The sequence below is a fragment of the Cetorhinus maximus genome, chromosome 2 (genome assembly GCF_964194155.1).
Source record: "Cetorhinus maximus chromosome 2, sCetMax3.hap1.1, whole genome shotgun sequence".
NCBI classification, from domain to species: domain Eukaryota; kingdom Metazoa; phylum Chordata; class Chondrichthyes; order Lamniformes; family Cetorhinidae; genus Cetorhinus; species Cetorhinus maximus.
The window spans coordinates 196,193,575-196,205,952 of NC_135880.1; the positions used below are offsets into that span (position 1 = coordinate 196,193,575).

At 42.8% G+C, this 12,378-nt stretch overlaps 1 protein-coding gene across 4 annotated transcripts in view; it reads right to left on the minus strand.

Moving 5' to 3' along the window:
* Nucleotides 1-10,879: 10,879 nt before the first annotated feature.
* Nucleotides 10,880-12,378, minus strand: part of robo3 (roundabout, axon guidance receptor, homolog 3 (Drosophila)) — a 554,342-nt gene continuing 552,843 nt past the window's right edge. For all 4 annotated transcript variants that reach the window (XM_078531576.1, XM_078531579.1, XM_078531575.1 and 1 more), the window contains one exon: nt 10,880-11,628. In XM_078531576.1, coding sequence (XP_078387702.1) covers nt 11,617-11,628 — 12 coding nt within the window. In that variant the 3' untranslated portion in view covers nt 10,880-11,616. The remainder of the gene's footprint in view (nt 11,629-12,378) is intronic.

Sequence of the window (12,378 nt, forward strand, 5' to 3'; positions counted from 1 at the left end):
CTTTTTAACCTGCAATGTTACTTGTGATTTGTGTATCTGCACCGATCCCTCTGCTCATCTACCCCATTTGGACACTTATTTTCTGAGGTTTGTGTGGCCTCATTATTCCTACCAAAATGTACCACCTAACACACTTATCCATATTGAAATTAATTTGCCATGCAAGTTTATTAATGTCTTTCTATATCACAGCCCTCCTCCTGCATTAACTCAAACCCCAGATTGGCGTGCGTCTACAAATCTTGACTTTGGACTTCTGATTCCCAGGTGCAAATCATTTACCTAAAGAGTGAGCATCAGCAGTCCCAGCATCGATCTTTGCAGAATTCCACTTCCCAATTTTTGGCAGTCTGAGTAACTACCTTCAAACCCTATCCTCTGTTTCCATCTCAGACAGTGCAGCACTCCCTCAGCACTGCACTGAAGTGGCAGTCTAGATTGTTGGGCTCAAGTTACTGGAGTGGGACTTGAATCCACAATCTTTTAACTTAGGGGCTGACACCAGTTAATTTTGCATGCACTAGAAGAGATATTGCACTACGTTGACAAATTGGATGCAATTGCTGATTACCACACGTATGCACGCACACAGACGCGCACACACACATACACACACACACAATCCCTGTTTATTCCAGTTTAAAGCAGGGATAACAAATGGACTAAATTTTTCTGGCTCATCATTATTCAGGTTTTGGACAGATAGGGTGGACATAATAAATAGTTGGAGAAGATATTATGGCCCATCAAGCCTGCTGCATTGTTAAATATGATCCTGGCTGATCTTGGGCCTCAATTCCATTCTCCTGCCCACTCCCCATATCCCTTAGTTCCCTAAGAGACCAAAAATCTATCCATCACAGCCTGAAATATATTCAATGATGGAGTATCCACAACCCTCAAGTCAAGAATTCCAAAGATTCTCCTCGTCACAGTCCTGATTGATCAGCCCCATGTTCCAGATTCCCCAGCCAGAGGGAAGCTGTCAAGCCCCTTCATAATACTAAATGTTTCAATGAGAGCACCTCTCATTCTTCTAAACTCCAGAGAATAAAGACCCAATTTATTCAGAGGACAACCCCCTCATCCCAGGGACTAATCTAGTGAACCTCACTGTACCACCTCCAATGCAAATGTATCCTTGCTTAAACATGGAGACCAAAATTCCACACAGTATCCAGGTGTGGTCTTGCCAAAGCTCTGGACAATTGTAACAAGGCTTCTTTTATTCTTGTATTCTAATCCCCTTACAATAAAGGCTAAATTGGTACTTGCTTTCCTATATGCTTGCTGTACCTATATGCTAACTTTCTGACCCAAGTCCCTCTCAACATTAACATTTACAAGTTTCAGGCCTTTCAAAAAAAAATTCCTTTTTATTCTTACGACCAAGAGCAAATTACCTCATACTTCCCCACATTATACTCCATTGGCCATCTTGTTGCCCACTCACTTAAACTGTCTATGTCTTTGCAGCCTCTTTGTGTCCTCCTCACAGCTTGCATTCTCATCTAGCTTTGTAGTACCAGTGAACTTAGATACATTACTCTCTGTCTGTTTATCTAAGTCATTAATATAGATTGTAAATAGCTGAGGCCCCAGTGTCACAATGATGTGACTTGCGCATGAGTTTAATTTTGTCAGCTGATCAAACATATATGGAACTGCTATAGAAAGGACATTTAAAAAGATGCAGACACTGACTTAAGATGGCTGCCACAAGTCACCTGATGTCTGGTATTACAAGCTGGCTCATTTTCTGGAACGTCCCGATGTGGAATACAATTACGACATGCCCAGAGATTCTCCTATAGAATTTTGCACCTGTTGATATCAAGAACTACTTCAAAAGGTTTATGAAAACTATATTAGACCTCACATTTACATTTCTACAAGGCTACCTCTCAAGCAGAGACAGAAAGTCTATCAATAATAAGTCTAATAGCTATATGGAAAAGTGTTCTTCCTATCTCATCAGGATGGATAATGGATCATTCAGAAGTTAATTGGTTGGGACATTACAGAATCTAATCACCTTGGCCATGAAAGAATAGCCACAGTCTGTCAGACATGGGCTCAGCAGATAGCTTCTGAAATCATTATGGGGGAGAGAGTCATTTGACTAGAATAACCATTTGTGAAATGTCTTGTATTACAACACACAAGCTGCTAAAATCAGCAAAAAACAGCCAGGCCACCACGTTTGTGTTAGGGGCGGGGAGGGGGTGATGAGTCCCTCTACAGGGCAGCATTTAGCCGAACCTGCACCTTTGGCAGGAGGGCCTGTAGGCTTGCCTGGAGTGTTGGCACCTGGCCTGCTACTGGGTGTCTGCCTTCAGGCAGTTAAACTGTCTCCTGTAATGCCAGGACACTGGAGGCTGATTAGAAAACCCTTGTCAGCCTCCTTTAACTATGCTTAACAAAAATCCTAATGCAAATAATTGGCTGCCCACCTCGTGGGGGATGGGTAGCCTCTAGCCAGCATCAGGAACGGTATTGTTTAACTGGTACACTGGCTGGCGCCTTTCTTCCCGATCTTGTTGGGACCTGGAAATTCGGCCATTAAGCGTCAATTACTTTGTAGACTCAACTCAGTTTAGGCAACACGGGGTGAGTTTCAGTTTAAATAGCTCAGATTCATTAATTCAATTTTAGAGGTCAACATAAATAATCTAGTATAATTAACTCAGTATAAATAATTTAGTGTTAGCCAAACACAGTGTAGGTCCACCCTTTGCCGCCGCTGACAGTCTCTGGGAGACAGTGGTCTCCAGGTCTGGGCCTGCCTAAAATAAAGTTGCCCCATGCCTTTTAGTATTGCTGTCAAACTGCATCAGAGCCATCCCCGGCCTAGCTGTGGTGCTGCCAAAGGCCACCCTGTAGAGGGGCTCATTTCCCCACATACACATCCACCCGCGACTCCCGCAACACAAAAGTGGAGGCCTGGCTGTTTTTTTTACTGATTATTGAAGAAGCTGATGACCTCCATGTTGAAGCACCCTCTCAGTTACTTACTCTTTCTTTCAGCCTCTCAATCTGCAAGATGTCTGATTGGCCCTCCAGCTTCAAAAGGAGTCATTGGGAAAGACCTCCCTGTGTGTGCCTGCTTAACCAACCAGAGAAAAAGAAATTGGGAAGACTGGGCACGCACGCTGCTCTGCCCCCCTCCCCCGCTTCTCCATGTCTAACCTTCTATTCTCATCAGTTGAGATCCCAAAGCATCAGATCTCTACCTGACTTTTCCTGACCGTTGTACCTAGTGAATGTATGTGTTTAGGTAACGGTTAGATAATTTATCCCTGCTGTATGGGTAATGGCATCATGCTATGGGTGTGAAGGCTTTATCCTACATGCTCTGAGGTTCCAGTTGTAGAATGACGTGATTCCATTCACAGACAGTAGGTATCAAACTTCACTCATGCTTTGGTTCGCTGAATTAGCCGGAGATGAAGCAGCCAGTGCCTGAATCGGTTCCGCAGCTTCCAGGGCTTAAAGGTGTCTGGAACTTTCCTAAGGATAAAGGAAATCTGACTCCAGTCAGGCCCAGCTAAACATATTCTCGTGTGAAAAGAAATATCAGCATAAAATGGACTCTGTGGCTCTGAATCTGCTCCAGTTATAGGTCCCATTCCAGCCTAACTCAGCCATTCAGTGATCAGGCTCCTTTATTGGCAGATTTGAGCTTTCTGAGCTTCTATTCAATTAGATTGACTCTTTCTGACTAATGATGACTCCTGGTACCTAAAAAAAAATCCTGCGTCATAACAAAAAACAATCCTTGTAACACAGCTGTGACAATATAAATTGAAGTTGCTATGGCTGAGTGTGGGCGTGAGTTTATCTCTTTTTGCATGCATAAGTACAGTGACTTATTCTGACCTATTCAGAAGTAGCCTCTCTATTCTGCTTTCTTTTTGCTTTATTCAGACTTCTGGGCTCTTCCTGTTAACAAAATACAAGTGGTTTCCCCCTAAGTCAACCGTAGGGATTGCAGTTCCATCAACTGCAGTGTCGTCATTTGATGGGGATTGCAGTGGATAATGGGGACCTAATCTGTGGGCAATCGGTTCAAACCTCCAGCCTCTTCCTCGAACAATTCAGCTGAGCAGTTTGTTTTTTGTGTGCATTGAATACATGAAACTGTTGCTGTTGACAGATATTTAATTTTAATGTCAAAGTAAGGTGTGTGAATTCAATATTGGCATTGCCACATGATTGTGTCACTGTTGGTTAACATACTTGGGAGTAACGGATAACCTGATCAATTAAAAAAACAGCATAAGTAACTCCCAGCAACAACAGCCTGCATTTATGCTCCTTTAACGGGATAAAATCTCTCAAGTTACTTCACAGGAGAGTCATATAGCAAACTTTGACACCAAGCCACATAGAAACATAGGGCAGAATTTTACAACCCTGTTTCGGTGGGGACGGGGTCGTAAAGTGCAGCAGGCCATTATAAATCCCATTGATGACAGCGGGAATTTAAAATCCCGCTGCCGTAAAATCTGCACATAGAAACAGGAGTAGGAGTAGGCCATTTGGCCCTTCGAGCCTGCTCTGCCATTCATTATGATCATGGCTGATCATCCAACTCAATAGCCTGCTCCCGCTTTCTCCCCATATCCTTTGATCCCTTTCACCCCAAGAGCTATATCCAACTCCTTCTTGAAAACATACAATGTTTTGGCCTCAACTACTTTCTGTGGTAACGAATTCCACAGGCTCACCACTCTCTGGGTGAAGAAATTTCTCCTCGTCTCAGTCCTAAATGGTCTACCCCATATCCTCAGACTGTGACCCTTGGTTTTGGACTCCCCCACCATCGGGAACATCCTTCATGCATCTCCCCTGTCTAGTCCTGTTAGAATTTTATATGTTTCTATGAGATCCCCCCTCATTCTTCTAAACTCCAGCGAATATAATCCTAACCGACTCAATCTCTCCTCATCTCTCCGTCATCTCAGGAATCAGTCTGGTAAACCTTCGCTGCACTCCCTCTGTAGCAAGAACATCCTTCCTCAGATAAGGAGACCAAAACTGCACACAATATTCTAGGTGTGGTCTCACCAAGGCCCTGTATAATTGCAGCAAGACATCCCTGTTCCTGTACTTGAATCCTCTGGGTTTGAAGGCCAACATACCATTTGTCTTCTTCACCACCTGCTGCACCTGCATGCTTACCTTCAGTGACAGGTGTACGAGGACACCCATGTCTTGTTGCACATTCCCCTCTCTCAATTTATAGCCATTCAGATAATAATCTGCCTTCCTGTTTTTGCTACCAAAGTGGATAACCTCACATTTATCCACATTATACTACATCTGCCATGCATTTGCCCACTCACTCAGCTTGTCCAAATCACACTGAAGCATCTCTGCATCCTCCTCACAGCTCACCCTCCCACCCAGCTTTGTGTCATCTGCAAATTTGGATGCTATCAAGTCAGATGGCCAAAAATTTGATCAAAAAGTGTGTTTTATCGAGCATCTTTTGAGGAGGAAAGAGAGGTGAAGAGGTTTAGGGAGGGAATTCCAGAGTTCATGGCCTAGACAACTGAAAATATGGCCAGCAATGATTGGGCAATTAAAATCAGGGATGCATAAGAAGGTGAAATTGGAGGGGAGCAGATATCTTGGAGGTTGAGAGGCGAGAGGAGATTACGGAGCTAAGGAGGGGAGAGGCCAGGGAGGGGGTTGTAAAGAAGCAGAAGGGTTTTAAAATCAAGGCATTGCTTAACTGGGAATCCGATGTAGGTCAGCAAGCAAAGGTGGATGGGTGAACGAGACTTGCTGTTAGGACAGAGGCAGCAGAGATTTGGATGATGTCAAGTTTACAGAGGGTAAATATGGGAGCCTGGCCAGGAGTGCATTGGAATAGTCAAGTCTAGAGGTAATGACTGGGGGGAATGAGGGTTTCCCTATACATGACTTAGTATGAATAAATCAGTACGAGTTCAGTTTCAGAATCAGTACTTATATATGTCGTTCCAAATTAGTATCAGCAAAGAACAAACAAACTCAGTGTCAATATGGTAAACACAACTTAGCGTGGAATTTTCCTCTCCCACCAGCAGTGGGAAACGTGGCGGGCAGGGGAGCAACACTTGGTAGGAGGCCAAAAATCAGTTTCCCGACATTGGGAGTTGGTTTGGAGTCTTGTTGGCCCGACTTTCGTGGCGGAGCTATGTCGGGAACCCCACTTGCACCTCGTGAATGCTCATTAAAAGGCCAACACACCAGAATCTTGTTCCGCTTCCAAATTTAGCACCCTGCCATTGGGAATTTAGAACATCTTGTTTCACGACTGTACGTAAGTGGCATGCACCTGGCGAGTTAGATTTCTTCCTGGACTTTCAGGTCAGTAGACGCTGTTTCTGCCTTCCTTTCACACTGTCACTGAGAGATTTCGGCTGCCTGTCTCACACACACATTGCGCCAAGGGGGGAGCAGTGAGACTGAGCCAGGGCTGAAGGGGCGGAGTCAAGGAACAGAGTGGAAGAGTGAATAGCTGTCCGGGTGCCTTTCAAATATGGCGCCCAGATGTTGGAGCCTATGAGATGACGGCGGGGTGGGCCCTTTCCTGCCCACTCCACCATGAGATTCAACATGCTCCTCACAGCTGCATCATGAATGACCTGAACAGTGCAAGATCTCGCATGTTCAGCAGCCCCGCACTCCAGCGAAAGTCACTCTGACTTTCCCTTCTGCCACCGGACTTGGACTCTGGGTGGGAAAATTCCATCCTTAGTGTTAATAACTCGGCATATCTAACTCGGTGTCACATGAGTTTCAATATAAGTCACTCAAAATCAGTAACTCAATATCAGCAGTCAATTATAAGTAAGCAAGTGTAACTCCATTTAAGTTTAAGTAGCTCAATACCACAACTTCAAATGTGTAATTGAGTATAAGTAATTTATCATCAGGCTTAATACACTGGAAAAGTTTTCTCAATTTCCTCGACCAACATCAATAAAAATGATTGGGGTTGGGATTGCTCTTGGTATTGTTGAAAGGGCAGTAATCAGTAACTCAGGAGTCTGATTTACACTAATTCAATTTATTCTTCCTGAAAGAAATCGAAGGTGGAGCATGGTGTGTAAAACACGCAATCAATTCGCTGTTGTTTGCGGCCAAATTTAGCCTTTTTATCTGGTCACGTCTCATCTCTGTTTGTGGGAGCTTGCTGTGTGCAAATTAGCTGCCGTGGTTCATATATTACAAGTGACTACACTTCAAAAAGTACTTCACTGTCTGTGAATCGTGATGGGTCATCCTGAGGTTATGGTAACTCGGTAATAGCGTAACTCAATACAAGTAATTCAGTTGAAACAATTCAGTATCAGTCACTCAGTGAAGGTAATCCAGTATAAACAACTCAAAAGCAGTATCTGTATTCAGAATGGGAAATTCAGTATAAATGTTGCAGATTTGGACTTTATGATAGTGTTTAGTAGTATTTAACATTTAAAGGGCAGATATCCAGATGTAGGAATCTGCAGAACATCCTGTTTTGAGACACTTTATTCAAACATTGCCGTGGGTCAGGTTACTGTAGAACAGCTGGCCAGTCTAATCTCACATATAATATATGCACATTTTACTGACATAACTGTAAGCTTACACACTGCAAACTGTAACACATACACTGCCACGTGTTCACTCACACTGACATACAGGCATACTTACATTTCATACTGACATGCATTTGGACTGACACATGTATGCTTATACACATTGGGAATACACAGGTCCCGTGTCCTCCAGAGCTACGTCCGGAACCCCATATGTATCTCATGAACGCTCATTAAAAGGCAAACACACTGGAATCTTGCTCCCTCTCCAAATTTAGCGGCGCTAACTTAGTGATGCAGTCACACTGGCACACAATTCACATTGATGCACGCACTCAATCTGACACACACACTGACCGGCATTCATGTACACTCACATTAATACTTGCAGACCCAAACTGATATGCACACAGACAGGAACACTCAAACTGATGTGCAGTGTTGCACATACTCATACTGATCAAATCACATTGATACATGCACACTCACAATGATATGTATAGACACTGACACATTCACTGAGACAACAGTTGGGTTCTGAAAAGTGTAGAGAAATTGAGAGACCTTGGGAGTACATGTCTACAGATCCCTGAAGATGGATAGATAAGGTGGTCAAGAAGGTATACAGGATACTTTTGTCTATTGACCAAGGCCTAGAATGTAAGAGCAGGAAGGTTATGCTAGAATATTAGACTGCAGCTAGAGTCACCACAGGAAGAATGTGATCGCACTAGAAAGGGTATAGAAGAAATTTACAAGGATGTTGCTTATGGCAGTGGCAGTGTATATGCAGTCTATAACTTTACAAGGATGGAGAAATTTAGCAATGAGGAAAGACTATATAGGCTGGATGTGATTTCTTTGGAATAGTGGAGGCTGAGGGGAGATTTATTGAGATGCATAAAATTGAGGGGCTGAGATAGAGCGGAGTCGATTTCTGTAAGCAGTGGGGTCAATAATCAGGGGCATAGATTGAAAGAAATGGGTAGAATTAGAGGAGAGTTGAGTATTTCTTTCATCCAGAGGGTGATGGTGGTCTGGAATTCACTGCCTGAAAGGATGGTGGAGGCAGAAATTTTCATCCCATTTTTAAAAAATGGGTATACACTTGAGTTGTCACAACCTCCAGGGCTATGGACCAAGACCTGGAAGGTAGGATTAGGCGGGAAAGCTATTTTTTGGCTGGCACAGACAAGATGGGCCAATCGGCCTCTTTCTGTGCCACAGATCTTTCCGTGTTTCAATACGTTGACATATACACACTTGTACACACACACTTATGGTAACAAACACTCATAACTCACCAATGGGCACCTGGGCTCTCACGTTTACATGAACACATAGACTGACATGTATCAGAGACTGAAAAGAAACAAAGGCATTTTTGTTTTGCTTCTTTAAAATGTTTAATTCTTTAAAAAAATTATAGTCTTCGGGTTAGAGAAAACCAGAATATTTTTGGTCAGGTCTAACAATAACATTATTTTTGGTACAATTTGACTTTACACTGTAAATGAATAACAGAAAACACGAGAACGCTTTCAACTGTTTCAGAGGGACTGTGATTGCTGAAGAAATAATTGAGTGTTGACCAATCCTACCATCGGGCTTTTGAGCTTTCTCATTCATGACTCCGTAAGACCCATAGTTCTATGGAATGTCATTTCTCAAGCTCATTCCTTTTGCTTTACCTCCATAAAGCAGCGATGGCACTGCACAGTGGTTGTTAGGGTCCTAAAGACAAATCATCGAGCCATCCTGTGTGTTAGCAAAGCACCTCAGGTCTTTGTGTCGCTATTCCCTCTGCTTGTGACAAATTCCAAATACCACCACAAATAATGCAACACTGCCCCTACAAAAATCTTGCACAGCCACTTTATTTTGTACATAGCAACGGTTGTGTTGGAGTAGAGACAATTTTGGAGCTCCTGAGGTGTGTGCATTCCTATCAATATTCTTGCAGTCTATCAGGGTTACAATCAGACACCTGTATATGTCATGGGATTCCTGCTACTTTCTCTCATGGAGACTGAATAAAACAGGCACAATGGAGGAGGGTCTATCCCAGCATTCCTAGTAGTAGTGAAGGCTCACTATTAAAATGACTGTCCTCTATATTGGTGGATTTTCCTTATCTTCTAAGCAGAGCTGTATGATTCTACATTTCCATCAGGAATCCATGCTTGCAAAGAACATGGGCTATAGGTTGGACTACAATATTATAGTGATTGTGGTTCCCTGCTCAAAGTATGGGCTTTCCAATGTGTTAGTTTTTATGTCTGAATGTGGAGGTTATTTTCTCACACTTTGATACCCCAGATATTTAATTCAAAAACCCAACCACTGAATTTCTTATTTTCTTAAATATCCTCCCTCCTTCGCCTGAAACCTTGATATGCTGGGATACTGTTCCACAGGCATCAGAGGGCTATTCAAACACTGGTGGGCGAGCAGCGTCAAGCCAAGCTAATCCCAATCCTATCCTGCTTTGAATTCATACACTTCAGAGCAGGAGTTTGCTGATAGTGTTTAGCAGAGGTGGATTTTTCCCCTCCCTATGGTGATGGGATCAGCTGTAGGGCCATCATCTCCATCTGGGCAATCAGCCTACTCAAGACAGACTAGAGAACAGTCCTGTGACATCCTTGTTCTGTCTGGTTTGGTTCAACCCTGGACAGTCCATTAACTAGTCGAAACATTGTGGGAACCAGAGTTCTCCTATAATTACACCCCTATTCTTCTTCAAATGTGCAGTCATGTTAGTTGGTATATTGTCAACTATCTTTAACAAAGAAGCATCTGACAGAGGCCAGGACCCAATTCAGTGATATATAAAAACTTGCTGGGGGAAGGAGCTTGAATAATCTCAAGTGGCACCTCAAACCAACTAATTTTACAAATGAGTGCACTTGACGTAGAGATCCACGCACTGCAGCACTGATTGGAATATCAGGCCATGATATTTTCTCAAGCCATTCCATGACCCAGCCACCTTTTTCTGTTTAATAAAGGGCAGAAAATTGAGTTGACCACAAAATGGTGGTCTTCATTCTAATTAATATTCCCAGTATGATACTCTCTAGCAGGAGAGTTAAATTGCAAAACCTACCTCTGTAATTCACCCCATCACCACCTTTCATTCAGGATGTGACACAATTCAATTTAGAATGGACAAACCTCCAACCGAGATGCGTCTTCATTTTAAAAAATTCCAGGCAAAGGGCAGTTTCCTTCCTTGAGCGTCAGACCATACATGTATCTATATATCTCTAGATAAATAACCACTCATATTTTATCTAATGAACATTTGTACGAAATGTTTTTAATACAACAAAATATCAGGCTACATTCATTCTCATTAAAACTTTATACCAGCAGCCACTGCCCTTCCATCATGACTTTTCAAACAGAACTGTTCTCACGGAGTGGGCACTAACTAACAGCTTGTTCCAAAGCATATTCACTTCAGTATTGCGGTCCGCTATCAAAGCATCATCTTGGTGCACAGACGGGAACATTCATAGGACATGCAGGCAGCGGTCACCCTATCCATTCAGAGGAAGCGCAGCAGTATTTTCCGATATGGCTGCCCTGCGGCCTTTGGGATCTGATAGGCGGATCCAGAATGCGTTGTGCTTGTGTTTCACAGAGTGCAAATATATATATATTTTTAGTTCAGTCTGTTAGACGCATACTTGCTATTGAAAAAGATTGGCACATTCAGACAATAACCTTATAATATCCAACATTATCTTTTTTTTTCATTTATAAATACGTTCACCAGAAGGCCAGGAAATGCTTAGAAACAAACAAAAACAAAATAATTCCCAATTATTTACAAAGTTAACATGGATTTTCCTGATGTCCAGCGACATGTCATAAATTAAATGTAAAACGTTTCTTTCTCAAATTTCAAAACTTGAACTTTTTCGTAAAAGGCAAATCATTCTGTACAGGGCTGAGTGAGAGGAGAGTGGGAGGTGCCTCTGCCAGACACCTCATCTACTGCCTGGTTCTTCTGTACACTCTTGTCTTCAGTTCATCTCTTGTCCTGCAAACCCCCAAAAACACACGTTATAAGTATTTTACCATCAACATCAACAGAATCCAACACTACAGAATGATATCGAGGCCAAGAGAGGACAGTTTGCACAGACAAGGTACGTATTTCCTTGAGTGTGGGAGATTAAGGGGTGAGCTTGTTGAGGTGTTTAAGATGATTAAAGGACTTCAATAGGGTAAAGAGAGAGAAACTGTTTCCTCTAATGGGAAAATCCAGAACAAGGGGGTGTAACTTTAAAATTAGAGTTAGGATATCTGGGAGAACTTCTTCACACCAAAGCTACTGGGAACATGGAAAGCACTCCCCAAAAGGCTGTAAAGGCTAGGAGTCAATTGAACATTTCAAAACTGAGATTGATGGATTTTTTGTTAAGTAAGGGGTGTGGAACCAAGTCAATTAAATCGAGTTCAGATACAGACCAGCCATGATCTAACTGAATGGTGGAATAGGCTCAAGGGGCTGAGTGGCCTCTTCTAGTTCCTATGGACAACACGTTGCCATGATCATGTAGCATAACTGCTCCAAACGTTTCATCAGCATTCCTATGGTCAGTGCTCCTCTGAAAGCCTGTTTCTAATATGCCATCCTGACCTCTTCCTCTCCACTGCATCCTCAAAGTGCTGAAATTGTGATATTGCATTGTTTGTTGGCTCCTTCAGTTCCCTCCCTTTTCCTTGCCTCCAACAAACTACAGGCTTCGAAAATCCAAGCTTAAGGTCACCTACTTGTTTTTTTTCC